Raw genomic sequence first — 27,891 nt, 5'->3', positions numbered from 1 at the left:
CTCTGTACTGGTACCTCCTGTATATAGCCTCCACATTAACTCTGTACTGGTACCTCCTGTATATAGCCTCCACATTGACTCTGTACTGGTACCTCCTGTATATAGCCTCCACATTGACTCTGTACTGGTACCTCCTGTATATAGCCTCCACATTGACTCTGTACTGGTACCTCCTGTATATAGCCTCCACATTGACTCTGTACTGGTACCTCCTGTATATAGCCTCCACATTGACTCTGTACTGGAACCTCCTGTATATAGCCTCCACATTGACTCTGTACTGGTACCTCCTGTATACAGCCTCCACATTGACTCTGTACTGGTACCTCCTGTATATAGCCTCCACATTGACTCTGTACTGGTACCTCCTGTATATAGCCTCCACATTGACTCTGTACTGGACTCTGTACTGGTACCTCCTGTATATAGCCTCCACATTGACTCTGTACTGGTACCTCCTGTATTTTGTCTCGTTATTGTTTTTTATTGTGTTACTTTTTTGAACGTTTTATTTTGGTAATATTTTCTTAACACTTATTTTTCTTATCTACGTTGTTGGACAAACGTTTAAATGGAACAAAATGCGGGGATAAACATACCTGAATTTGTCCAGTGATATCTCTATTTGCTAGATGCAGGCGAGAGTGTGCAAGGCAGTATTGAATGTGTCACTGTCTGTCTATGTGTCACTGTCTGTCATCACAAAATGTTCTCTCGACCTGTGTGAACCTACATTCTAAACTTTCATTCATAGGCTAGGTTGCTACCTCATGATGGGTATAGGGACAATTAGAGTATCATGTAGTAGCCTAAACCTATTGCTGTTACATTGAACAGGGTGAGGGAAATATGAATGACAGTCGTCAATATGCTGTAATAGAATTAAGGCCATGCTCATGGAAAAACAAATCGTCCTGCCTCATCTTAAACGGCACAAACCACCACTGTTTGGGTGGTGGACCACTCTTGGTACACATGGGAAACTGTTGAGCTGAAAAACCCAGCAGCGTTGCAGTTCTTGACACAAACTGGTGTGCCTGGCACCTACTACCATACCCCGTGCAAAGTAACTTAAATATTTTGTCTTCCCCATTAACTGTCTAAATGGCACACATGCACAATCCATGTCTCATGTCTCAAGGCTTAAAAATTAACAGAGAAAGTGTATATCAACACACTACCTATTCATATAAGTATTTATTAATCATCTACATTTTCATATTGAGCTTCTACGTCTGTGTACAGGAACGTATTATTTGGAAGAGAAAATGTATCAGCTTATTGTTAAATAATTATGACGTTCTTTCCAATACAGAAAGTGTTGTAACTACTGTTTCCAAACTGCGTTACCCACTCCAGCCAGCAGATGGTGATGAGCGTCTTTCAGTTGACTCTTCTTTCGTGACGTATAATGGACGGGACGGACGCTTCTTCAGGAACAACAAGGCGTCAACTCTTTCGATCACGTCGGTAGGTTGCTAGCCAACATAAAAGTGAAAGATTGACGCTTTAGACCATCTTAATGTACATTATCTAATCTCAGTGTTTTAAACATAGTTCTGTTGACGTATTAATTGGTTAACTGTACCCTAATTTGCAAACTTGTTAAAGATTGATACTGAGCCGAGCACTAGGCTATTCGCTAATGCTAACTAGCTAGCTAACATCCCTGACCATGAGCTCACTAAACTACTCATCCCCTGCTAATGAAGAGGAGGTCTGCTGTTTTAATGTACATTAGTTAACCTCAGTGTTTTAAACAAGTTTCGTTTGACGTATCAACTGGTTCAATTTGCAAACGTGTTAAAGATTGATACTGAGCCTAGCACTAGGCTAGACACTAATGCTAGCTAGCTAGCTAACATCCCTGACCATGAGCTCACTAAACTACTCCTCCCTTGCTAATGAAGAGGGTGTCTGCTGTATGGAGAAAGAATCTTTCAGAATGAAAAAGGAGGAAGAGGAGGCTGTTATAGTGAAAGAAGAGAAAGAACCGTTTAGAGAGGAAGATGATGCTATCTCAATAAAGGTGAAGGAGGAAGACGTTTTGGGAGTGAAAGAGGAAGAGACAGAATATCAGATTAACACCAGTGAGTACTGTCTTCAACAGGGACACAAACTATGCCGTTGTTGTACTAATGTGTGGTTTTAAAGTGTTATTGTACTGAAGTTCTACACTTGAATATGTTGTTCAGTACTGTAGGAATTGTTAAAGGGTCAATCTGCCATTGGTTCATATATTTTAGGGACTTTTCAATTAGATGTATTGAATTCTCCATGTGTTCTATATTGAAGTTCCCCTTACATTTACATTACATTTAAGTCATTTAGCAGACGCTCTTATCCAGAGCGACTTACAAATTGGTGCATTCACCTATGACATCCAGTGGAACAGCCACTTTACAATAGTGCATCTAAATCTTTTAGGGGGGTGAGAAGGATTACTTATCCTATCCTAGGTATTCCTTAAAGAGGTGGGGTTTCAGGTGTCTCCGGAAGGTGGTGATTGACTCCGCTGTCCTGGCGTCGTGAGGGAGTTTGTTCCACCATTGTGGGGCCAGAGCAGCGAACAGTTTTGACTGGGCTGAGCGGGAACTGTACGTCCTCAGTGGTAGGGAGGCGAGCAGGCCAGAGGTGGATGAACGCAGTGCCCTTGTTTGGGTGTAGGGCCTGATCAGAGCCTGGAGGTACTGAGGTGCCGTTCCCCTCACAGCTCCGTAGGCAAGCACCATGGTCTTGTAGCGGATGCGAGCTTCAACTGGAAGCCAGTGGAGAGAGCGGAGGAGCGGGGTGACGTGAGAGAACTTGGGAAGGTTGAACACCAGACGGGCTGCGGCGTTCTGGATGAGTTGTAGGGGTTTAATGGCACAGGCAGGGAGCCCAGCCAACAGCGAGTTGCAGTAATCCAGACGGGAGATGACAAGTGCCTGGATTAGGACCTGCGCCGCTTCCTGTGTGAGGCAGGGTCGTACTCTGCGGATGTTGTAGAGCATGAACCTACAGGAACGGGCCACCGCCTTGATGTTAGTTGAGAACGACAGGGTGTTGTCCAGGATCACGCCAAGGTTCTTAGCGCTCTGGGAGGAGGACACAATGGAGTTGTCAACCGTGATGGCGAGATCATGGAACGGGCAGTCCTTCCCCGGGAGGAAGAGCAGCTCCGTCTTGCCGAGGTTCAGCTTGAGGTGGTGATCCGTCATCCACACTGATATGTCTGCCAGACATGCAGAGATGCGATTCGCCACCTGGTCATCAGAAGGGGGAAAGGAGAAGATTAATTGTGTGTCATCTGCATAGCAATGATAGGAGAGACCATGTGAGGTTATGACAGAGCCAAGTGACTTGGTGTATAGCGAGAATAGGAGAGGGCCTAGAACAGAGCCCTGGGGGACACCAGTGGTGAGAGCGCGTGGTGAGGAGACAGATTCTCGCCACGCCACCTGGTAGGAGCGGCATCTAATGATGAAACATTATGGAGTCTTAAAGGAGGACTGTAGCATCTAATGATGAAACATTATGGAGTCTTAAAGGAGGACTGTAGCATCTAATGATGAAACATTATGGAGTCTTAAAGGAGGACTGGAGCATCTAATGATGAAACATTATGGAGTCTTAAAGGAGGACTGTAGCATCTAATGATGAAACATTATGGAGTCTTAAAGGAGGACTGTAACAGCTAATGATGAAACATTATGGAGTCTTAAAGGAGGACTGTAGCATCTAATGATGAAACATTATGGAGTCTTAAAGGAGGACTGTAGCATCTAATGATGAAACATTATGGAGTCTTAAAGGAGGACTGTAGCATCTAATGATGAAACATTATGGAGTCTTAAAGGAGGACTGTAGCATCTAATGATGAAACATTATGGAGTCTTAAAGGAGGACTGTAGCATCTAATGATGAAACATTATGGAGTCTTAAAGGAGGACTGTAGCATCTAATGATGAAACATTATGGAGTCTTAAATGAGGACTGTAACAGCTAATGATGAAACATTATGGAGTCTTAAAGGAGGACTGTAGCATCTAATGATGAAACATTATGGAGTCTTAAAGGAGGACTGTAGCATCTAATGATGAAACATTATGGAGTCTTAAAGGAGGACTGGAGCATCATGAGGTACTCACCTGGAATTAATTTCTATTAACATGTGTGCCTTTTTAGAAGTTAAGTTGTGGAATGTCTTTCCTTAAACCCTGTTTGGGATCGGGGGCAGTATTTTCACGTCCGAATGAAAAGTGTGTCCAAAGTAAACTGCCTTCTACTCAGGCCCAGAAGCTAGGATATGCATAGAATTGGTAGATTTGGATAGAAAACACCCTAAAGTTTCTAAAACTGCAGGTCCTATTGCTTCCACTAGATGTCAACAGTCTTTAGAAATCGGTTCATGTTTTTCTATAGAGAAATGAAGAAGTACGGCTATTCAGAACGAGGGTCCAGCCTCGTCACGCGCTCCAGGTCACGCACTTCACGTTGTTTTTATCCGGTATTCAACACAGTTTATCGATTATTTACGTTTTAAAATACCTGAAGTTTGAATGGGAAAGTTGTTTCAAATGTTTGGACAGCGTTTACAGGTAACTTATTAGATATGTTGTAGTCATGCTGGGCGAGTTGGAACCAGTGTTTAAAAAAAAAAATCAAACAGACACATCTCAACATCATCAGTTCAGGAGAGACTACGTGAATCAGGCCTTCATGGTCGAATTGCTGCAAGGAAACCACTACTAAAGGACAGCAATAAGAAGAAGAGTCTTGCTTGGGCCAAGAAACACGAGCAATGGACATTAGACCGGTGGATATCTGTCCTTGGGTCTGATGAGTCCAAATTTGAGAATTTTGGTTCCCGAGCGTCATGTCTTTGTGACATGGATGGATTATCCTGGCAGTTGATACGTGTTCACTAACAGGCAAGTACATTTTGTGCACAATTTGAGAGAAATAATATTTCACCTTAGTTTTTACTTTACCCAAAATATGACATCAGCGATGTTGAAAATCTGTCAACGTCATGAAACAGCGTCAAACTGATTTTGAACTTTGTTCAGGGACACATTAACAGAAATTGAACCCCCCTTTTGTTCAGGGACACATTAACATAAATTGAACCCCCCCTTTGTTCAGGGACACATTAACAGAAATTGAACCCCCCTTTGTTCAGGGACACATTAACAGAAATTGAACCCCCCCCCTTTGTTCAGGGACACATTAACAGAAATTGAACCCCCCCTTTGTTCAGGGACACATTAACAGAAATTGAACCCCCCCTTTGTTCAGGGACACATTAACAGAAATTGAACCCCCCTTTGTTCAGGGACACATTAACAGAAATTGAACCCCCCTTTGTTCAGGGACACATTAACAGAAATGGAACCCCCTTTGTTCAGGGACACATTAACAGAAATGTTCAGAACCCCCCCCTTTGTTCAGGGACATTTGTTCAGGGACACATTAACAGAAATTGAACCCCCCTTTGTTCAGGGACACATTAACAGAAATCGAACCCCCCTTTGTTCAGGGACACATTAACAGAAATTGAACCCCCCCCCTTTGTTCAGGGACACATTAACAGAAATTGAACCCCCCTTTGTTCAGGGACACATTAACAGAAATTGAACCCCCCTTTGTTCAGGGACACATTAACAGAAATTGAACCCCCTTTGTTCAGGGACACATTAACAGAAATTGAACCCCCCTTTGTTCAGGGACACATTAACAGACAATTAACAGAAATTGAACCCCCCTTTGTTCAGGGACACATTAACAGAAATTGAACCCCCTTTGTTCAGGGACACATTAACAGAAATGGAACCCCCCCCCTTTGTTCAGGGACACATTAACAGAAATTCAACCCCCCTTTGTTCAGGGACACATTAACAGAAATTCAACCCCCTTTGTTCAGGGACACATTAACAGAAATTGAACCCCCTTTGTTCAGGGACACATTAACAGAAATTGAACCCCCCTTTGTTCAGGGACACATTAACAGAAATTGAACCCCCCTTTGTTCAGGGACACATTAACAGAAATTGAACCCCCTTTGTTCAGGGACACATTAACAGAAATTGAACCCCCCTTTGTTCAGGGACACATTAACAGAAATGGAACCCCCTTTGTTCAGGGACACATTAACAGAAATTGAACCCCCTTTGTTCAGGGACACATTAACAGACAGAATTGAACCCCCCTTTGTTCAGGGACACATTAACAGAAATTGAACCCCCCTTTGTTCAGGGACACATTAACAGAAATTGAACCCCCTTTGTTCAGGGACACATTAACAGAAATTGAACCCCCTTTGTTCAGGGACACATTAACAGAAATTGACCCCCCCTTTGTTCAGGGACACATTAACAGAAATTGAACCCCCCTTTGTTCAGGGACACATTAACAGAAATTGAACCCCCCCTTTGTTCAGGGACACATTAACAGAAATTGAACAATCGCATGTCTGTGAAACTTGTTTAGTTTATGTCTCAGTTGTTGAATCTTGTTGAGTAAGGGTCCGCCCAACAACCTGCCCGCTTGACCCTATCCCCTCCTCTCTTCTCCAGACCATTTCCGGAGACCTTCTCCCTTACCTCACCTCGCTCATCAACTCATCCCTGACCTCTGGCTACGTCCCTTCCGTCTTCAAGAGAGCGAGAGTTGCACCCCTTCTGAAAAAACCTACACTCGATCCCTCCGATGTCAACAACTACAGACCAGTATCCCTTCTCTCTTTTCTCTCCAAAACTCTTGAGCGTGCCGTCCTTGGCCAGCTCTACCGCTATCTCTCTCAGAATGACCTTCTTGATCCAAATCAGTCAGGTTTCAAGACTAGTCATTCAACTGAGACTGCTCTTCTCTGTATCACGGAGGCGCTCCGCACTGCTAAAGCTAACTCTCTCTCTTCTGCTCTCATCCTTCTAGACCTATCGGCTGCCTTCGATACTGTGAACCATCAGATCCTCCTCTCCACCCTCTCCGAGTTGGGCATCTCCGGCGCGGCCCACGCTTGGATTGCGTCCTACCTGACAGGTCGCTCCTACCAGGTGGCGTGGCGAGAATCTGTCTCCTCACCACGCGCTCTCACCACTGGTGTCCCCAGGGCTCTGTTCTAGGCCCTCTCTTATTCTCGCTATACACCAAGTCACTTGGCTCTGTCATAACCTCACATGGTCTCTCCTATCATTGCTATGCAGACGACACACAATTAATCTTCTCCTTTCCCCCTTCTGATGACCAGGTGGCGAATCGCATCTCTGCATGTCTGGCAGACATATCAGTGTGGATGATGGATCACCACCTCAAGCTGAACCTCAGCAAGACGGAGCTCCTCTTCCTCCCGGGGAAGGACTGCCCGTTCCATGATCTCGCCATCACGGTTGACAACTCCATTGTGTCCTCCTCCCAGAGCGCTAAGAACCTTGGCGTGATCCTGGACAACACCCTGTCGTTCTCAACTAACATCAAGGCGGTGTCCCGTTCCTGTAGGTTCATGCTCTACAACATCCGCAGAGTACGACCCTGCCTCACACAGGAAGCGGCGCAGGTCCTAATCCAGGCACTTGTCATCTCCCGTCTTGATTACTGCAACTCGCTGTTGGCTGGGCTCCCTGCCTGTGCCATTAAACCCCTACAACTCATCCAGAACGCCGCAGCCCGTCTGGTCTTCAACCTTCCCAAGTTCTCTCACGTCACCCCGCTCCTCCGCTCTCTCCACTGGCTTCCAGTTGAAGCTCGCATCCGCTACAATACCATGGTGCTTGCCTACGGAGCTGTGAGGGGAACGGCACCTCAGTACCTCCAGGCTCTGATCAGGCCCTACACCCAAACAAGGGCACTGCATTCATCCACCTCTGGCCTGCTCGCCTCCCTACCACTGAGGAAGTACAGTTCCCGCTCAGCCCAGTCAAAACTGTTCGCTGCTCTGGCCCCCAATGGTGGAACAAACTCCCTCACGACGCCAGGACAGCGGAGTCAATCACCACCTTCCGGAGACACCTGAAACCCCACCTCTTCAAGGAATACCTAGGATAGGGTAAGTAATCCTTCTCACCCCCCCTAAAATTTAGATGCACTATTGTAAAGTGGCTGTTCCACTGGATGTCATAAGGTGTATGCACCAATTTGTAAGTCGCTCTGGATAAGAGCGTCTGCTAAATGACTTAAATGTAAATGTAATGTAAATGAGTAAATATTTGTATGAACATATGTTAAGTTTGCTGAAAATAAATGCAGTTGACAGTGAGAGGACGTTTCTTTTTTTGCTGAGTTTATATATAGTTCCTGTCAGTTTTAGGAACATCTACCCAAAATATTTCACCTTCTTATTTTTTACTTTACCCAAAATCAGCGATCGTCAAAATGTTGAAAATCTGTGAACGTCTAAATAAGAAATTGGTCCATTTAAACAGCAATGTGTCGAACCCTTTCAACAACGGGGAGATGTTACTGATGTGCTTTGTATCTGCGACGTAAAAACTAGTTTTGGACTTTGGTTATTTTATGTTTAAGGAAGTGTGTAGGTCACATTCTGTATCATACAGCTATGAAAGTTATAAAACAAGTTTTGGACTGTCATGTGTCATGTGACTCGTTAGTGTTACAAGGGCTCAGGTCTGAATGGGGAGCAGGTGTGTTACATTTGGTGTCATCGCTCTCACACTCCCTCATACTGACTGGTCAATGGAAGTTCAACATGGAACCTCATGGCAGAGAACTCTCTGAGGATCTGAAAAAAATAATTGTTGCTCTACATAAAGACGGCCTGGGCTATAAGAAGATTGCCAAGACCCTGAAACTGAGCTGCAGCACGGTGGCCAAGACCATACAGAGGTTTAACTGGACAGGTTCCACTCAGAACAGGCCTCGCCATGGTTGACCAAAGAAGTTGAGTGCACGTGCTCAGCGTCATATCCAGAGGTTGTCTTTGGGAAATAGACGTATGAGTGCTGCCAGCATTGCTGCAGAGGTTGAAGGGGTGTTGGGTCAGCCTGTCAGTGCTCCGACCATACGCCGTACACTGCATCAAATTGGTCTGCATGGCTGTCGTCCCAGAAGGAAGCCTCTTCTAAAGATGATGCATAAGAAAGTCCGCAAACAGTTTGCTGAAGACAAGCAGACTAAGGACATGGATTACTGGAACCATGTCCTGTGGTCTGATGCGTCCAAGAAACTTATTTGGTTCAGATGGTGTCAAGCGTGTGTGACGGCAACCAGGTGAGGAGTACAAAGACAAGTGTGTCTTGCCTCTAGTCAAGCGTGGTGGTGGGAGTGTCATGGTCTGGGGCTGCATGAGTGCTGCCGTTACTGGGGAGCTACAGTTTATTGAGGGAAGCATGAATGCCAACATGTACTGTGACATACTGAAGCAGAGCATGATCCCCTCCCTTCGGAGGGGCCGCAGGGCAGTATTCCAACATGATAACGACCCCAAACACACCTCCAAGACGACCACTGCCTTGCTAAAGAAGCTGAGGGTAAAGGTGATGGACTGGCCAAACATGTCTCTAGACCTAAACCCTATTGAGCATCTGTGGGGCATCCTCAAACGGAAGGTGGAGGAGTGCAAGGTCTCTAACATCCACCAGCTCCGTGATGTCGTCATGGAGGAGTGGAAGAGGACTCCAGTGGCAACCTGTGAAGCTCTGGTGAACTCCATGCCCAAGAGGGTTAAGGCAGTGCTGTAAAATGATGGTGGCCACACAAAATATTGACACTTTGGGCCCAATTTGGACATTCTCACTTTTGTTGCCAGCAGTTTAGACATCAATGTGTGTTATTTTGAGGGGACAGCAAATTTACAAGCTCACACTCACTAATTTACATTGTTTCAGAACCACCTACTTGATAGGAATCCAGCAAAGTCTGTGTCTTGAGTGTCATAGACAACAACAAGGTTGTTTTATCATGTGGCATTTCATTCCCTATTTTTTTTAAAACACTTGTCTTTGGCAGGAGAAAGACCAGACTCAGAGGAACCAGAGCCAGGGACGTCCAAACCAGCAAGACGACACCAGTGCTCCCACTGTGGAAAGGGTTGTAACCGGTTATGGGACGTGAAACAACACGAGAAAATACACACAGGGGAGAAGCCTTACCACTGCTCCCAGTGTGGAAAGAGTTTTAACCAGAAAGCACACCTGAAAGCTCACGAGAGAATACACACAGGGGAGAAGCCTTACCACTGCTCCCAGTGTGGAAAGTGTTTCAACCGGCCCGGGCATCTGAAACTGCACGAGAGAATACACACAGTGGAGAAGCCTTATCACTGCTCCCGGTGTGGAAATAGTTTTAACAATTTAGGGAAACTGAAACGACATGAGAGAATACACACAGGGAAGAAGCCTTATCACTGCTCCCAGTGTGGAAAGAGTTTTATCGGTTTAGGGAAACTGAAACGACATGAGAAAATACACACAGGGGAGAAGCCTTACCACTGCTCCCAGTGTGGAAAGGGTTTTAATGAGAAATCAAACCTGAAAGTTCACGAGAGAATACACACAGGGGCGAAGCCTTACCACTGCTCCCAGTGTGGAAAGAGTTTTAACAATTTAGGGACCCTGAAACAACATGAGAGAATACACACAGGGGAGAAGCCTTGCCACTGCTCCCAGTGTGGAAAGAGTTTTAACAATTTAGGGAACCTAAAACAACATGAGAGAATACACACAGGGGAGAGGCCTTACCACTGCTCCCAGTGTGGAAAGTGTTTCATCCGGTCAAAGGAGCTGAAACGACATGAGAGAATACACACAGGGGAGAAGCCTTATCACTGCTCCCAGTGTGGAAAGAGTTTTAACAATTTAGGGAACCTGAAACATCATGAGAGAATACACACAGGTGAGAAGCCTTACCACTGCTCCCAGTGTGGAAAGTGTTTCAACCGGTCAGGGGGGCTGAAACGACACGAGAGAATACACACAGGGGAGAAGCCTTTCCACTCCTCCCAGGGTGCAAAGCGTTTGCCCATTTAGGAAGCCTGAAAGAACACATGAGAAGGCTTACAAAATACCAGCGACTCTTGTGGGGGACCGGGAAAACATATGACTCATCACAGTCACTTCAACTTCATGAGAGAATCCACACAAAAGAGAAGAATTACTTGTAATATTGATATTTCACATCACATTGACTTAACATTCATCAGAGAACATACACAGTGCTCCTGTTGTCTTATATTGTTGACTGACAATGTGTTTACCTGTCTTTACCAGATGAAATTAAATGGTACAGGGTATACTCAAACATATATTTGTTTGTTTTTATTAGAAAACATGAATTGAATATGGAGTATGTCAGTTTGAATATAAAGAAGATCAGGTTCCTTCTTTTAAACTGTCCTTTTTAAAACTCTTTGTGTGTTTATCTGGGTGTGTCATTCCTCCAGCACTACAGATAATCAAGTGATATTTGGATGTGATGCATTAGTTCCATTGTTGACATTTGCAATGTTGGACCACTGATGATTTAATGAAATGAAAATGTTCAGACTCTGTAATTGAAAATGTTAATTGTTTGTGTGTCCACATCACTGAGTATGTGACTAACCTTGTGAAACTGTCCTATTATAAGCTCCTGTTCTTGGGACTATCATTCTGCGTTGCAAACCAGCTGCACCTGCATCCTTGTATGAATAAAGTCCCTCCCAGGAACAGGAAACTATAAAGATATGTGCTAATCACTCAATGCTTCAGGAATTCAGACTGTCTACACTGTGCTGTGTAACTCTGTTATTCTCTCTGAGCTCAGAAATAAAGAATCTTGGTTTGACTTGGACTCCAGCAGATCCTTAGTTTATAATATCCACCACAACTCGCCCATGGATTGCTGTTTATTATTGTCTCAATGAAGAGTTCCTCTTTCGACTTTCCTGGTGGCATTTACAAACCTCCCACTGGTTGAATAAAAGTTTTTACCCGAATGATGAGATTATTATTTTATTTGTCAAATGGCAACCAAGCATCGATCATCATGTCACCAGAATAAGACCCTCAAAATTTCATTTCATTTATTTATTTCATTTAAGTCATTTAGCAGACACTCTTATCCAGAGCGACTTACAAATTGGTGCATTCACCTTATGACATCCAGTAGAACAGCCACTTTACAATAGTGCATCTAAACCTTTTAAGGGGGAGGGGGTGAGAAGGATTACTTATCCTATCCTAGGTATTCCTTAAAGAGGTGGGGTTTCAGGTGTCTCCGGAAGGTGGTGATTGACTCCGCTGTCCTGGCGTCGTGAGGGAGTGTGTTCCACCATTGGGGAGCCAGAGCAGCGAACAGTTTTGACTGGGCTGAGAGGGAACTGTACTTCCTCAGTGGTAGGGAGGCGAGCAGGCCAGAGGTGGATGAACGCAGTGCCCTTGTTTGGGTGTAGGGCCTGATCAGAGCCTGGAGGTACTGAGGTGCCGTTCTCCTCACAGCTCCGTAGGCAAGCACCATGGTCTTGTAGCGGATGCGAGCTTCAACTGGAAGCCAGTGGAGAGAGCGGAGGAGCGGAGGAGCGGAGTGACGTGAGAGAACTTGGGAAGGTTGAACACCAGACGGGCTGCAGCGTTCTGGATGAGTTGTAGGGGTTTAATGGCACAGGCAGGGAGCCCAGCCAACAGCGAGTTGCAGTAATCCAGACGGGAGATGACAAGTGCCTGGATTAGGACCTGCGCCGCTTCCTGTGTGAGGCAGGGTCGTACTCTACGGATGTTGTAGAGCATGAACCTACAGGAACGGGCCACCGCCTTGATGTTAGTTGAGAACGACAGGGTGTTGTCCAGGATCACGCCAAGGTTCTTAGTGCTCTGGGAGGAGGACACAATGGAGTTGTCAACCGTGATGGCGAGATCATGGAACGGGCAGTCCTTCCCGGGGAGGAAGAGCAGCTCCGTCTTGCCGAGGTTCAGCTTGAGGTGGTGATCCGTCATCCACACTGATATGTCTGCCAGACATGCAGAGATGCGATTCGCCACCTGGTCATCAGAAGGGGAAAGGAGAAGATTAATTGTGTGTCGTCTGCATAGCAATGATAGGAGAGACCATGTGAGGTTATGACAGAGCCAAGTGACTTGGTGTATAGCGAGAATAGGAGAGGACCTAGAACAGAGCCCTGGGGACACCAGTGGTGAGAGCGCGTGGTGAGGAGACAGATTCTCGCCACGCCACCTGGTAGGAGCGACCTGTCAGGTAGGACGCAATCCAAGCGTGGGCCGCGCCGGAGATGCCCAACTCGGAGAGGGTGGAGAGGAGGATCTGATGGTTCACAGTATCGAAGGCAGCCGATAGGTCTAGAAGGATGAGAGCAGAGGAGAGAGAGTTAGCTTTAGCAGTGCGGAGCGCCTCCGTGATACAGAGAAGAGCAGTCTCAGTTGAATGATTTGGAAAGGAGCATCAAGCTCATCACATGCACTTTCACCACCCTGTGAAGTTCATAACTTATTTCATCTGTCGCCTAATAAACTACATGGGTTCCCAAGTCATAATGGGAGGATCACACAACATATCATCATGTGACTCCAAGTCAACTAAGATATGATGGTTATTACATAAATAATAACAAGTACTTCTATATGATGTCATAATACACCCCTCTGATAATCAAGTGATATTTGGAATGTCTGAGTAGTTCTATATGATGTCATAATACACCCCTCTGATAGTGATACATTTGCTCCATTGTTTCCATGTCAGTTGGTTTCCCACTCTGATGATTTATATCTGACAGAGGGGCTTTAAATGAATAGTATGGTGACATCTTAGTGTGTCTTGAAATAGGATTATTAATCATAAACTCCTACAGCAACAATACACTGCAGCTTTGACATCAAGAAGAGAATGAGCTGATGGGTGGTGGTGCTACTCTATAGGTAAGGCTGTACAGTCCAATATGAATGTTCAATTCTCACAATCATAATTGGAGAAGTCCGTCTCCTGTCCAAGTTAATACTTGGTGGAAGCCATTACAGTTTCATTAAGATTCCACCAACTTTGTGCAAAATACTTCCATCGTTTTTGTCAAAAGTGCTCATTGGTGGACAGTGATATTTAAACCAGATGGGTTTTTTCAGTACATTTAAGTCAGGACTGAGATCAGACCACTTAGGAACACTCAACAAGTCTTGGAAAGCCATTCTGGTGAGTCTTTTGCATAAAAAATGGTGTAATTCCAGAAACATAAAACCCTATCCCAGCCCTCCAGGCCTGGTGGTGGCAGCAGTGTAAACATCTGTGTAATTGTCCTTCAGAAAAATTAAACAATGTCCCAGGGTTATGTTTTCAGAAGACTGAGGTGGGTTTTAACTTTTTACCTGGGCTTTGCTCCTTTCATATTTATTTTGATACTGACAAACTCCCCATTCCCTGCCGGTGACAAGTATACCCATAACATGATGCTGCCACCACAATACTTATTGTGTGGTTAATGTGTGGTCTATCTCCAGGTCATCAGACTGTTAAAAAGTCACCTCTAGCCGGCCTCCGCCCAGTACCCTGCCCTGAACTTAGTCACTGTTACTAGCCGTCTACCACCCAGTACTCCACCCTGTATTCTAGTCAAGGCTCATCCTATATAACTACTGCTGTTCACACCTTTTATATTCATATACGGTCCATAATGTCTAGACACACCATCATATACATTGTAAACAAACTGTATACATTTATATAACAGACTCTGACATCGTAAACAAACTGTATACATTTATATAACAGACTCTGACATCGTAAACAAACTGTATATAATTATATTCCCGGAACCTGACTATTTCTATATTTCTTCATCCTTAAAATAACTTGTGGGGATTTACATTTATTGTTTTGTTTTGTTAGATATTACAGCACTGTTTCTCTACACCCGTGATGACATCAGAGATATATGTGTATGAGACCAATAACATTTCATTTGATCTGATCTGTGGTCAGAGGTGTGCAGACAACAGATGGTGTTTATGGTGGAGAGGACTGTGGACTCAGTGGAGGACATCTCAGCCACTTGGCAGTGTTGACACTGCTACTTCCTACCTGACTGGTAATATGACTTCACTGCTACTTCCTACCTGACTGGTAATAGGACTTCACTGCTACTTCCTACCTGACTGGTAATAGGACTTCACTGCTACTTCCTACCTGACTGGTAATAGGACTTCACTGCTACTTCCTACCTGACTGGTAATAGGACTTATATTTCTAATTCTATTAAGCTGCACAATATGTTGAGTAAAGTTTTTTACCATTATACTACTCCATGTGTCTCTATCATGTATCCTACCATGACTATATCAACCCTACTCCATGTGTCTCTATCATGTATCCTACCATGACTATATCAACCCTACTCCATGTGTCTCTATCATGTATCCTACCATGACTATATCAACCCTACTCCATGTGTCTCTATCATGTATCCTACCATGACTATATCAACCCTACTCCATGTGTCTCTATCATGTATCCTACCATGACTATATCAACCCTACTCCATGTGTCTCTATCATGTATCCTACCATGACTATATCAACCCTACTCCATGTGTCTCTATCATGTATCCTACCATGACTATATCAACCCTACTCCATGTGTTGTCTCTATCATGTATCCTACCATGACTATATCAACCCTACTCCATGTGTCTCTATCATGTATCCTACCATGACTATATCAACCCTACTCCATGTGTCTCTATCATGTATCCTACCATGACTATATCAACCCTACTCCATGTGTCTCTATCATGTATCCTACCATGACTATATCAACCCTACTCCATGTGTTTCCACTATCATGTATCCTACCATGACTATATCAACCCTACTCCATGTGTTGTCTCTATCATGTATCCTACCATGACTATATCAACCCTACTCCATGTGTCTCTATCATGTATCCTACCATGACTATATCAACCCTACTCCATGTGTTTCTCTATCATGTATCCTACCATGACTATATCAACCCTACTCCATGTGTTGCCACTATCATGTATCCTACCATGACTATATCAACCCAACTCCATGTGTTGTCTCTATCATGTATCCTACCATGACTATATCAACCCTACTCCATGTGTTGCAACCATCATGTTTCTATTTATTTTATTTAACCTTTATTTTAGCTGACTCACCTGCTCCATTTTAGTAATGTAATTAGCTAGCGACTAGCAAGTCTCTCTGTCCGACTTTTTCCACTAGTCAAACAACTCCCGGGTGTACAATTTTTATTTATTTAACCTTTATTTAACTATGCAAGTCAGTTAAGAACAAACTCTTATTTGTAATTACTGTCTACCAGTAGACTAAAGGTCTCCTGCAGGGGCGGGCTGGTGTTAAAAAATACAAATATAGGACAAAACACACAACAAGACAGACACCATAACACTACATAAAGAGAGACCTAAGACACCACAACATTACATAAAGAGAGACACCACAACACTACATAAAGAGAGACCTAAGACACCACAACACTACATAAAGAGAGACACCACACTACATAAAGAGAGACACCACAACACTACATAAAGAGAGACCCCACAACACTACATAAAGAGAGACCTAAGACACCACAACACTACATAAAGAGAGACACCACAACACTACATAAAGAGAGACCTAAGACACCACAACACTACATAAAGAGAGACCTAAGACAACACTACATAAAGAGAGACCTAAGACACCACAACATTACATAAAGAGAGACCTAAGACAACACTACATAAAGAGAGACCTAAGACACCACAACATTAAAGAGAGACATAAAGAGAGACCTAAGACACCACAACACTACATAAAGAGACCTAAGAGACACTACATAAAGAGAGACCTAAGACACCACAACACTAACCTAAGACACCACAACACTACATAAAGAGAGACCTAAGACACCACAACACTTCATAAAGAGAGACCTAAGACACCACAACACTACATAAAGAGAGACCTAAGACACCACAACACTACATAAAGAGAGACCTAAGACACCACAACACTACATAAAGAGAGACCTAAGACACCACAACACTACATAAAGAGAGACCTAAGACACCACAACACTACATAAAGAGAGACCTAAGACACCACAACACTACATAAAGAGAGACCTAAGACACCACAACACTACATAAAGAGAGACCTAAGACACCACAACACTACATAAAGAGAGAGAGACCTAAGACACCACAACACTACATAAAGAGAGACCTAAAAAGAGAGACACCACAACACTACATAAAGAGAGACCCAAGACAACACTACATAAAGAGAGACCTAAGACACCACAACATTACATAAAGAGAGACCTAAGACAACACTAAAGAGACATAAAAAGAGAGACCTAAGACACCACAACATTACATAAAGAGAGACCTAAGACAACACTACATAAAGAGAGACCTAAGACACCACAACACTACATGAAGAGAGACCTAAGACACCACAACACTACATAAAGAGAGACCTAAGACACCACAACACTACATAAAGAGAGACCTAAGACACCACAACACTACATAAAGAGAGACCCAAGACAACACTACATAAAGAGAGACCTAAGACACCACAACACTACATAAAGAGAGACACCACAACACTACATAAAGAGAGACCTAAGACACACAACACTACATAAAGAGAGACCTAAGACACCACAACACTACATAAAGAGAGACACCACAACACTACATAAAGAGAGACCTAAGACACCACAACACTACATAAAGAGACACACCACAACACTACATAAAGAGACCTAAGACACCACAACACTACATAAAGAGAGACCTAAGACACCACAACACTACATAAAGAGAGACCTAAGACAACACTACATAAAGAGAGACCTAAGACACCACAACATTACATAAAGAGAGACCTAAGACAACACTACATAAAGAGAGACCTAAGACACCACAACATTACATAAAGAGAGACCTAAGACAACACTACATAAAGAGAGACCTAAGACACCACAACATTACATAAAGAGAGACCTAAGACACCACAACACTACATAAAGAGAGACCTAAGACACCACAACACTACATAAAGAGAGACCTAAGACACCACAACACTACATAAAGAGAGACCTAAGACACCACAACATTACATAAAGAGAGACCTAAGACACCACAACACTACATAAAGACACCACAACACTACATAAAGAGAGACCTAAGACACCACAACACTACATAAAGAGAGACCTAAGACACCACAACATTACATAAAGAGAGACCTAAGACACCACAACACTACATAAAGAGAGACCTAAGACACCACAACACTACATAAAGAGAGACCTAAGACACCACAACATTACATAAAGAGAGACCTAAGACACCACAACACTACATAAAGAGAGACCTAAGACACCACAACACTACATAAAGAGAGACCTAAGACACCACAACACTACATAAAGAGAGACCCAAGACAACACTACATAAAGAGAGACCTAAGACACCACAACATTACATAAAGAGAGACCTAAGACAACACTACATAAAGAGAGACCTAAGACACCACAACATTACATAAAGAGAGACCTAAGACAACACTACATAAATAGAGACCTAAGACACCACAACATTACATAAAGAGAGACCTAAGACAACACTACATAAAGAGAGACCTAAGACACCACAACACTACATAAAGAGAGACCCAAGACACCACAACACTACACAAAGAGAGACCTAAGACACCACAACTGTTGGGGGTAGTGGAGGACCAGGATTGGTTAACACTGCTCTACACTCTCCTAGATAATGTGTTACTGTTGGGGGTAGTGGAGGACCAGGATTGGTTAACACTGCTCTACACTCTCCTAGATAATGTGTTACTGTTGGGGGTAGTGAAGGACCAGGATTGGTTAACACTGCTCTACACTCTCCTAGATAATGTGTTACTGTTGGGGGTAGTGGAGGACCAGGATTGGTTAACACTGCTCTACACTCTCCTAGATAATGTGTTACTGTTGGGGGTAGTGGAAGACCAGGATTGGTTAACACTGCTCTACACTCTCCTAGATAATGTGTTACTGTTGGGGGTAGTGGAGGACCAGGATTGGTTAACACTGCTCTACACTCTCCTAGATAATGTGTTACTGGTGTAGAGAGGAGTAGGCAGGATGCAGTTGCAGGTTTGGAACTACTGAATTTATTTCAGCACCATAGATCAAATCGGGACGAAACCCCAATGCTGTTGTGCTCAAAATATATCTTCATTATCAAAAAGGCACAGGGCGAACTACACTGCTCAAAAAAATAAAGCATTAAAGCATTCGCCAACTCCTGGACAGTCTGTGGTGCAACGTGGCGTTGGTGGATGGAGCGAGACATGATGTCCCAGATGTGCTCAATTGGATTCAGGTCTGGGGAACGGGCGGGCCAGTCCATAGCATCAATGCCTTCCTCTTGCAGGAACTGCTGACACACTCTAGCCACATGAGGTCTAGCATTGTCTTGCATTAGGAGGAACCCAGGGCCAACCGGACCAGCATATGGTCTTACAAGGGGTCTGAGGATCTCATCTCGGTACCTAACAGCAGTCAGGCTACCACTGGCGAGCACATGGAGGGCTGTGCGGCCCCCCAAAGAAATGCCACTCCACACCATTACTGACCCACCGCCAAACCGGTCATGCTGGAGGATGTTGCAGGCAGCAGAACGTTCTCCATGGCATCTCCAGACTGTCACGTCTGTCACATGTGCTCAGTGTGAACCTGCTTTCATCTGTGAAGAGCACAGGGCGCCAGTGGCGAATTTGCCAATCTTGGTGTTCTCTGGCAAATGAAAAACGTCCTGCACGGTGTTGGGCTGTAAGCACAACCCCCACCTGTGGACGTCGGGCCCTCATACCACCCTCATGGAGTCTGTTTTTGACCGTTTGAGCAGACACATGCACATGTGTGGCCTGCTGGAGGTCATTTTGCAAGGCTCTGGCAGTGCTCCTCCTTGCACAAAGGCGGAGGTAGCGGTCCTGCTGCTTGGTTGTTGCCCTGCTACGGCCTCCTCCACATCTCCTGATGTACTGGCCTGTCTCCTGGTAGCGCCTCCATGCTCTGGACACCACGCTGACAGACACAGCAAACCTTCTTGCCACAGCTCACATTGATGTGCCATCCTGGATGAGCTGCACTACCTGAGCCACTTGTGTGGGTTGTAGACTCCGTCTCATGCTACCACTAGAGGGAAAGCACCGCCAGCATTCAAAAGTGACCAAAACATCAGCCAGGAAGCATAGGAACTGAGAAGTGGTCTGTGGTCCCCACCTGCAAAACCACTCCTTTATTGAGGGTGTCTTGCTAATTGCCTATAATTTCCACCTGTTCTCTATTCCATTTGCACAACAGCATGTGAAATTTATTGTCAATCAGTGTTGCTTCCTAAGTGGACAGTTTGATTTCACAGAAGTGTGATTGACTTGGAGTTACATTGTGTTGTTTAAGTGTTCCCTTTATTTTTTTGAGCAGTGTATATAAAGTACTCAGGAAATAGTAGGAGCGATTCCTCTCAGGAAGACAAGTAACATTTACAATGACCGATTAAAGACAAATGACAGAGGGAGTATATATACAGTGATAGAGTGGGGATTGGAACCAGGTGTGTGTAATGATGACGAGACAGGTTCGGAGTTGATGAGTGAAGGGTGTTTGACAGCAGTAGGTTCAGTAGCAGCTAGAAGGCCGGCAACACTGAATGCCTGAGCTGGGCAGGAGGGGGAGCCAAAGCGAAGTCTGGTGTGACATAATGAGAGAAAATCAATAGAATATTTAATATATTTAGTCAAATTCGGTTTTCTACATTTAGTTTTTCCAGGTTTCTGATTTGTCCCTGTTTTTCAGTTTTTCGCCCTCAAAATTACATTGTTAATAGAAAAACAACAAAAGGAGACCACTTTTGAAGTCTGAGAAAAATCTAAAACATTTTCATTTTTGTGTGTAGATACCCTTTAATTCAAGTGGCACCAGCAAGAGCCTTGTTTGGTTTGTAGTGTCTCTGTAGCACACATGTGATTGCAGAGTCTGCTGAACAAATCACAACTGGATTAATGCAAATAGTCATGATATCATTCTGCCAGGGAGGCATAGACTACTTTGTAGTTAACATTTAATTTACAAGTTTTTTTGGGAATCTTTTCCATCAAACAGAATTTGGTTGTCATTAGCATCATCGCTAATAGCTACACATAGTGGATCATTAGCATCATCGTTAACAGCTACACATAGTGGATCATTAGCATCATCGCTAACAGCTACACATAGTGGATCATTAGCATCATCGCTAACAGCTACACATAGTGGATCATTAGCATCATCGCTAACAGCTACACATAGTGGATCATTAGCATCATCGCTAACAGCTACACATAGTGGATCATTAGCATCATCGCTAACAGCTACACATAGTGGATCATTAGCATCATCGCTAACAGCTACACATAGTGGATCATTAGCATCATCGCTAACAGCTACACATAGTGGATAATTAGCATCATCGCTAACAGCTACACATAGTGGATCATTAGCATCATCGCTAACAGCTACACATAGTGGTAGACAAATGCACTCAGACAGGGGCATTTCCTGGCTGTTTCCTCTTCAGAAAGTTGAAGGAAACTACAAATCACTGAGGGGAATTTAACGACGACTTGCAGGCAGTGGGTTCAGCGATGAGACAAAATGAATCCAGATTATACCACCACCCAAAAGGGCACTTCAGAGACTGGAAGGGTAAAGGGGCATGTGCTCTACACAGGTAGAGACATATCTGTCCATGTTACCTTTTGCAAAGTGGGCACTGCTTCATGTGGCAACACCACCACTCACCTAAATAGCCCACATGCCGCTGGGTGAGAAGTTTTTAAAATTGTTTTTGGGCAGAATTATGTGAGGTGTTGTTAGTGATGAGCATTGGTCCATTTAGCTCGGAATATGCCACCCTCGTCAATCTGTCACCTAATCCTGCCTAATGGGCAGGTCAGCCCTGGAGGAAAGTATTGGCTGTAAGAAGTAAGAGAACATAACATCTGGTTGTTTTTAAATTACTTCTTTTGACATTGCTTTATTTTTGTTCCGATCTGTGTTGCTCACTCCAGTCAGCAGATGGCGATGTGAGTTTTTCAGGTGATGCTTCTTGCGTGACGTATTATCTAGTGGACGGAACAGGAGGCTTCTTCAACAGAGACAAAAGGCTTCCGTTTCAACTAATGCGGTGGTTTGCTAGCGAACATAGATACGGAGCATTTAAGCTCTTCAGACTAATCTTGTGTATATTAATCTTAGTGTTTAGAATACAATTCTGTTTACGCATATACTTGTTAATTTAAACGTAGTTTGCTTCTTAAATTAGCGAATGTGTTAACTTGATACTGCACAAGGCTAATCGCCCGGAGCATGAGGTCACGAAACAAGACGGAGAAAGATCTGGTGAAAGGAGAGGAAGAAGCTTTCAGAATGGAAGAGGAGGCTATCACATTGAAACAAGAGGATGATATTACAGGGAAAGAGGAAGATGGGAAAGAGGTTGTCAGAGTGGAAAATGAGGAGGTAGAAGCTTTCAGAATCAAAAAGGATGAAGATGCATTGAAGAAAGATAATATAGTGAAAGAAGAGGAAGAACCTTTCAGAATCAAAAATGAGGAAGATGCATTGAAGGAGGAGAATGTAGTGAAAGAAGAGGAAGAACCTTTTGGAGTAAAAGAGGAAGAGGAGGATATCTCAATAAAAGAGGAGGAATATGTTTTAGGAGTGAAAAAGGAGGAGGAGTCAGAATATCCGATTACCATCAGTGAGTACTGTCTTAAAAACAGGGGCACAAACGATGCAATTGTTGAACTAATGTGGTTTTAAATGGGGGATTCTACTGAAGTTCTACACTTGAATATGTTGTTCAGTACTGCCATTGGTACATATTTTTTAAATGAGATGTATTTTATTCTCCATGTGGTCTATATTAAAGTTCACTTCATCTTGTATAACAGGATTCTACAATCCAATTCTGGTGCATCATTTCTTCATAAAATATCAAAGGGATGTAAAAGCCCCCCATTTCATGGAACGACCCTTTTACATTTGCATCAAAAAACAGTATTTTTTTTTAAAGGCATAAATTTAGGCCCTTTTTAGACATATTAATGGCTCTGGTAAGACCCTATGATCGCAATAGAAGATCATAGGTTGACTGTCTGTTTGATGTTGCCATTCACACAGGAGAGAGACATGACGATCCTGGATCCTCTGGGGAGCCTCAACAACATCCTGATGCTGACGAGGCAGAGAAGAATCTCTCCAGATCAGAACACCAGATGGTACAGCTTGGTCTGGTCCAGCATACAGCTTGGTCTGGACTAGCATACAGCTTGGTCTGGTCCAGCATACAGCTTGGTCTGGTCTAGCATACAGCTTGGTCTGGTCTAGCATACAGCTTGCTCTATCTGGGTCTGGGCTGTGTTTCTGTAAAGCAGTTTATGACAACAGTGACATCAGCATCCATAATGATATGTGTCTGTGTCCCCTCTTTGTGGTTACTAGGACAACGCTAGCCCTTCCTCCCTCCCGGAGTCCCTGTGTCGTGCCTCTCCCGGTAGCGCCTTACTGCTGGGTATGAAGAGGTTGTCTGTGCTGCTGGTGGACTGCAGGAAAACAACGGGGCTGAGTGGAACTGTGAGAGGAGGAGAAGAGAAGAAAGGATCAGATTTGACTCATCAAAGTAAGTGCTGTAATTTAGTTTGAATAAATTAAATAGATCTGCCCACTGGAATCTGTTACCAGGACAACCAGCAGAGTTCTGTTTGGTGACAGGAAGATAGACTGGTATATTTCCACCACAGTTTGTTGACAGGAAGATAGAATATCTGTTAGTTGACATGTAAAACCTTGATGAAATTAAAAGAGAAACCAATTGACCATATAAAACCTTGATGAAAGTCAGATTTGGAGAGAAACCAGACCATATAAAACCTAAAACCTAAGGTGCATGTTTTACAAAACCCTTTTCCTAAAAACATGATGGATGTTACATTGCCTGTCCCAGTCAACCCCCCTATCTTTACTAGACTGTAGAACAGGAACTTGTCGGCCCTGCATTAAGGACCAAATTGTGATAAATAGAATGTATGGTAGAGCATGGCGCTTGTAACGCCAGGGTAGTGGGTTCGATTCCCGGGACCACCCATACGTAGAATGTATGCAGACATGACAGTAAGTCGCTTTGGATAAAAGCGTCTGCTAAATGGCATATATTATATATTATTATATTATTATTATTATTATATTATTATATTATTATATTATTATATTATTATATTATTATTATATATTATTTAAGGACCAAACAACTGACAGCTGTGCCAAATAAATGTCAAAATAGTTGGCAAGAGATTTCCATTGTACTGATTCCATGGCACATGGTTTATGAATTGACACGCAAAATGACGCTGGATTCAAAGCTTCAATTATTATACAAAATTCTTGCAACCAATATAATGTTATATATGGGGATACAATCTTCCCAGCTCTGCAGATTTTGCTGGGAGAAGGCAGTCATTAGGTCATTTATTTTGGTGCTGTCCATATGTAGCTCGTTTTTGGTCACATGTCCAGGAATCGCTGAAGAATTGCAACATTTACCTTGAACTAACGCTGCAGATGGCAATACTGGGTCATCCTATTCAATCAATCAATAATATTATAATTATTTTAACAAAAATGTTTATCTTTAATTTACAATCTGTAGAAACTATGAGAATTGAAAAGTTTAGTACTTTTGTGAAGCATCACAGCACAGTTAAAATATATATGGCAAATATAAATCCCATATGGATGTTAAGAGACAGAGGGGAGGGGTTGAATGGAGCTGAAGGGACTGGATGGTGTTGAGAGACAGATGGGAGGGGTTGAATGGAGCTGAAGGGACTGGATGGTGTTAAGAGATGGGAGGGGTTGAATGGAGCTGAAGGGACTGGATGGTGTTAAGAGACAGATGGGAGGGGTTGAATGGAGCTGAAGGGACTGGATGGTGTTTAGAGACAGATGGGAGGGGTTGAATGGAGCTGAAGGGACTGGATGGTGTTTAGAGACAGATGGGAGGGGTTGAATGGAGCTGAAGGGACTGGATGGTGTTTAGAGACAGATGGGAGGGGTTGAATGGAGCTGAAGGGACTGGATGGTGTTTAGAGACAGATGGGAGGGGTTGAATGGAGCTGAAGGCTGGGACTGGATGGTGTTTATAGACAGATGGGAGGGGTTGAATGGAGCTGTAGGGACTGGATGGTGTTTATAGACAGATGGGAGGGGTTGAATGGAGCCGAAGGGACTGGATGGTGTTTAGAGACAGATGGGAGGGGTTGAATGGAGCTGAAGGAACTGGATGGTGTTGAGAGACAGATGGGAGGGGTTGAATGGAGCTGAAGGGACTGGATGGTGTTTAGAGACAGATGGGAGGGGTTGAATGGAGCTGAAGGGACTGGATGGTGTTGAGAGACAGATGGGAGGGGTTGAAAGGAGCTGAAGGGACTAATAACAAGATAAAAGATGTAAAACATACAGGGTCTGTAAAATGTATACAGGTTCAGAAATGTTGTGAAATAACAGTTTCAAATAAATGGCAAATTGGACATCAGAAATAGAGGAAGGACTAAAAACAATGTAAAATATTACAAAAATTAAAGCCAACTGGGTGGAATATGGATGAAAATGCACCAACTTCTTCCTGAATCTCCAACACTGGAACCTAAAATAACCTGCGAAACTCTTTACTAAAGACTTAGTCATTTATGATTCTCCAAATTCTATTTTAAAAGAGGAAGCTAAATATTTGAAGCAAATGTTCTCTATTCTGTCTCATCCTCACCCTCTGAATGATGAGGAATCCTTTCAACAAAAAAGAAGAACCGTGCGAAGGCCAAATGACAGAGGAATACCTTTTTGAGGCTATTAAATCCTTTCAGTCTGGAAAAACCACAGGGCTTTTAGAGAAGGCTGTTGCGCAGCAACTCACTGCCTTCCTGAAGACAAACAATGTATACGAAATGCTTCAGTCTGGTTTTAGACCCCATCATAGCACTGAGACGGCACTTGTGAAGGTGGTAAATGACATTTTAATGGCATCGGACCGAGGCTCTGCATCTGTCCTCGTGCTCCTAGACCTTAGTGCTGCTTTTGATACCATCGATCACCACATTCTTTTGGAGAGATTGGAAACCCAAATTGGTCTACACGGACAAGTTCTGGCCTGGTTTAGATCTTATCTGTCGGAAAGATATCAGTTTGTCTCTGTGAATGGTTTGTCCTCTGACAAATCAACTGTACATTTCGGTGTTCCTCAAGGTTCTGTTTTAGGACCACTATTGTTTTCACTATATATTTTACCTCTTGGGGATGTTATTCGAAAACATAATGTAAACTTTCACTGCTATGCGGATGACACACAGCTGTACATTTCAATGAAACATGGTGAAGCCCCAAAATTGCCCTCGCTAGAAGCATGTGTTTCAGACATAAGGAAGTGGATGGCTGCAAACTTTCTACTATTAAACTCGGACAAAACAGAGATGCTTGTTCTAGGTCCCAAGAAACAAAGAGATCTTCTGTTGAATCTGACAATTAATCTTAATGGTTGTACAGTCGTCTCAAATAAAACTGTGAAGGACCTCGGCGTTACTCTGGACCCTGATCTCTCTTTGAAGAACATATTAAGACCATTTCGAGGACAGCTTTTTCCATCTACGTAACATTGCAAAAATCAGAAACTTTCTGTCCAAAAATGATGCAGAAAAATGAATCCATGCTTTTGTCACTTCTAGGTTAGACTACTGCAATGCTCTATTTTCCGGCTACCCGGATAAAGCACTAAATAAACTTCAGTTAGTGCTAAATACGGCTGCTAGAATCCTGACTAGAACCAAAAATTTGATCATATTACTCCAGTGCTAGCCTCTACACTGGCTTCCTGTCAAAGCAAGGGCTGATTTCAAGGTTTTACTGCTAACCTACAAAGCATTACATGGGCTTGCTCCTACCTACCTCTCTGATTTGGTCCTGCCGTACATACCTACACGTACGCTACGGTCACAAGACGCAGGCCTCCTAATTGTCCCTAGAATTTCTAAGCAAACAGCTGGAGGCAGGGCTTTCTCCTATAGAGCTCCATTTTTATGGAACGGTCTGCCTACCCATGTCAGAGACGCAAACTCGGTCTCAACCTTTAAGTCTTTACTGAAGACTCATCTCTTCAGTGGGTCATATGATTGAGTGTAGTCTGGCCCAGGAGTGGGAAGGTGAACGGAAAGGCTCTGGAGCAACGAACCGCCCTTGCTGTCTCTGCCTGGCCGGTTCCCCTCTTTCCACTGGGATTCTCTGCCTCTAACCCTGTTACGGGGGCTGAGTCACTGGCTTGCTGGGGCTCTCTCGTGCCGTCCCTGGGGGGGTGCGTCACCTGGGTGGGTTGATTCACTGTTGTGGTCGGCCTGTCTGGGTTGCCCCCCCCCCCCTTGGGTTGTACCGTGGCGGGGATCTTTGTGGGCTATACTCGGCCTTGTCTCAGGATGGTAAGTTGGTGGTTGAAGATATCCCTCTAGTGGTGTGGGGGATGTGCTTTGGCAAAGTGGGTGGGGTTATATCCTTCCTGTTTGGCCCTGTCCGGGGGTGTCCTCGGATGGGGCCACAGTGTCTCCTGACCCTCCTGTCTCAGCCTCCAGTATTTATGCTGCAGTAGTTTATGTGTCAGGGGCTAGGGTCAGTTTGTTATATCTGGAGTACTTCTCCTGTCCTATTCGGTGTCCTGTGAATCTAAGTGTGCGTTCTCTAATTCTCTCCTTCTCTCTTTCTTTCTCTCTCTCGGAGGACCTGAGCCCTAGGACCATGTCCCAGGACTACCTGACATGAGGACTCCTTGCTGTCTCCAGTCCACCTGGC

At 43.8% G+C, this 27,891-nt stretch overlaps 2 protein-coding genes across 5 annotated transcripts in view; both read left to right on the top strand.

Moving 5' to 3' along the window:
- The window catches only part of LOC127922567 (zinc finger protein 501-like), a 40,844-nt gene extending 29,084 nt beyond the window's left edge, over window positions 1-11,760 (top strand). For all 4 annotated transcript variants that reach the window (XM_052506413.1, XM_052506410.1, XM_052506411.1 and 1 more), the window contains exon 4: window positions 9,946-11,760. In XM_052506413.1, the coding sequence (XP_052362373.1) occupies window positions 9,946-10,964 (1,019 nt within the window). In that variant the 3' untranslated portion in view covers window positions 10,965-11,760. The remainder of the gene's footprint in view (window positions 1-9,945) is intronic.
- Window positions 11,761-22,371: 10,611 nt separating this feature from the next.
- On the top strand, window positions 22,372-23,802 carry LOC127922565 (trichohyalin-like). Its single transcript, XM_052506407.1, has 3 exons — window positions 22,372-22,765; window positions 23,188-23,285; window positions 23,509-23,802. Exons 1-3 carry the CDS (start codon window positions 22,372-22,374, stop codon window positions 23,707-23,709), a joined length of 693 nt encoding a protein of 230 aa, XP_052362367.1. The 3' UTR covers window positions 23,710-23,802.
- Window positions 23,803-27,891: the final 4,089 nt, after the last annotated feature.

This window comes from Oncorhynchus keta, unplaced genomic scaffold, assembly GCF_023373465.1.
Source record: "Oncorhynchus keta strain PuntledgeMale-10-30-2019 unplaced genomic scaffold, Oket_V2 Un_contig_2626_pilon_pilon, whole genome shotgun sequence".
NCBI lineage: Eukaryota > Metazoa > Chordata > Actinopteri > Salmoniformes > Salmonidae > Oncorhynchus > Oncorhynchus keta.
The sequence above is the reverse complement of the archived record's forward strand: the minus strand, read 5'-3'. Positions and strand labels throughout refer to the sequence as shown.

What these genes read in the sequence shown, in the direction of transcription:
- LOC127922565 (XM_052506407.1), top strand. Translation starts at nt 22,372, where the DNA reads ATGAGGTCACGAAACAAGACGGAGAAAGATCTGGTGAAAGGAGAGGAA. An exon ending in AGAATATCCGATTACCATCA is followed by an intron (nt 22,766 to 23,187) that starts GTGAGTACTGTC and finishes CCATTCACACAG; the next exon opens with GAGAGAGACATGACGATCCT. An exon ending in CCAGATCAGAACACCAGATG is followed by an intron (nt 23,286 to 23,508) that starts GTACAGCTTGGT and finishes TGTGGTTACTAG; the next exon opens with GACAACGCTAGCCCTTCCTC.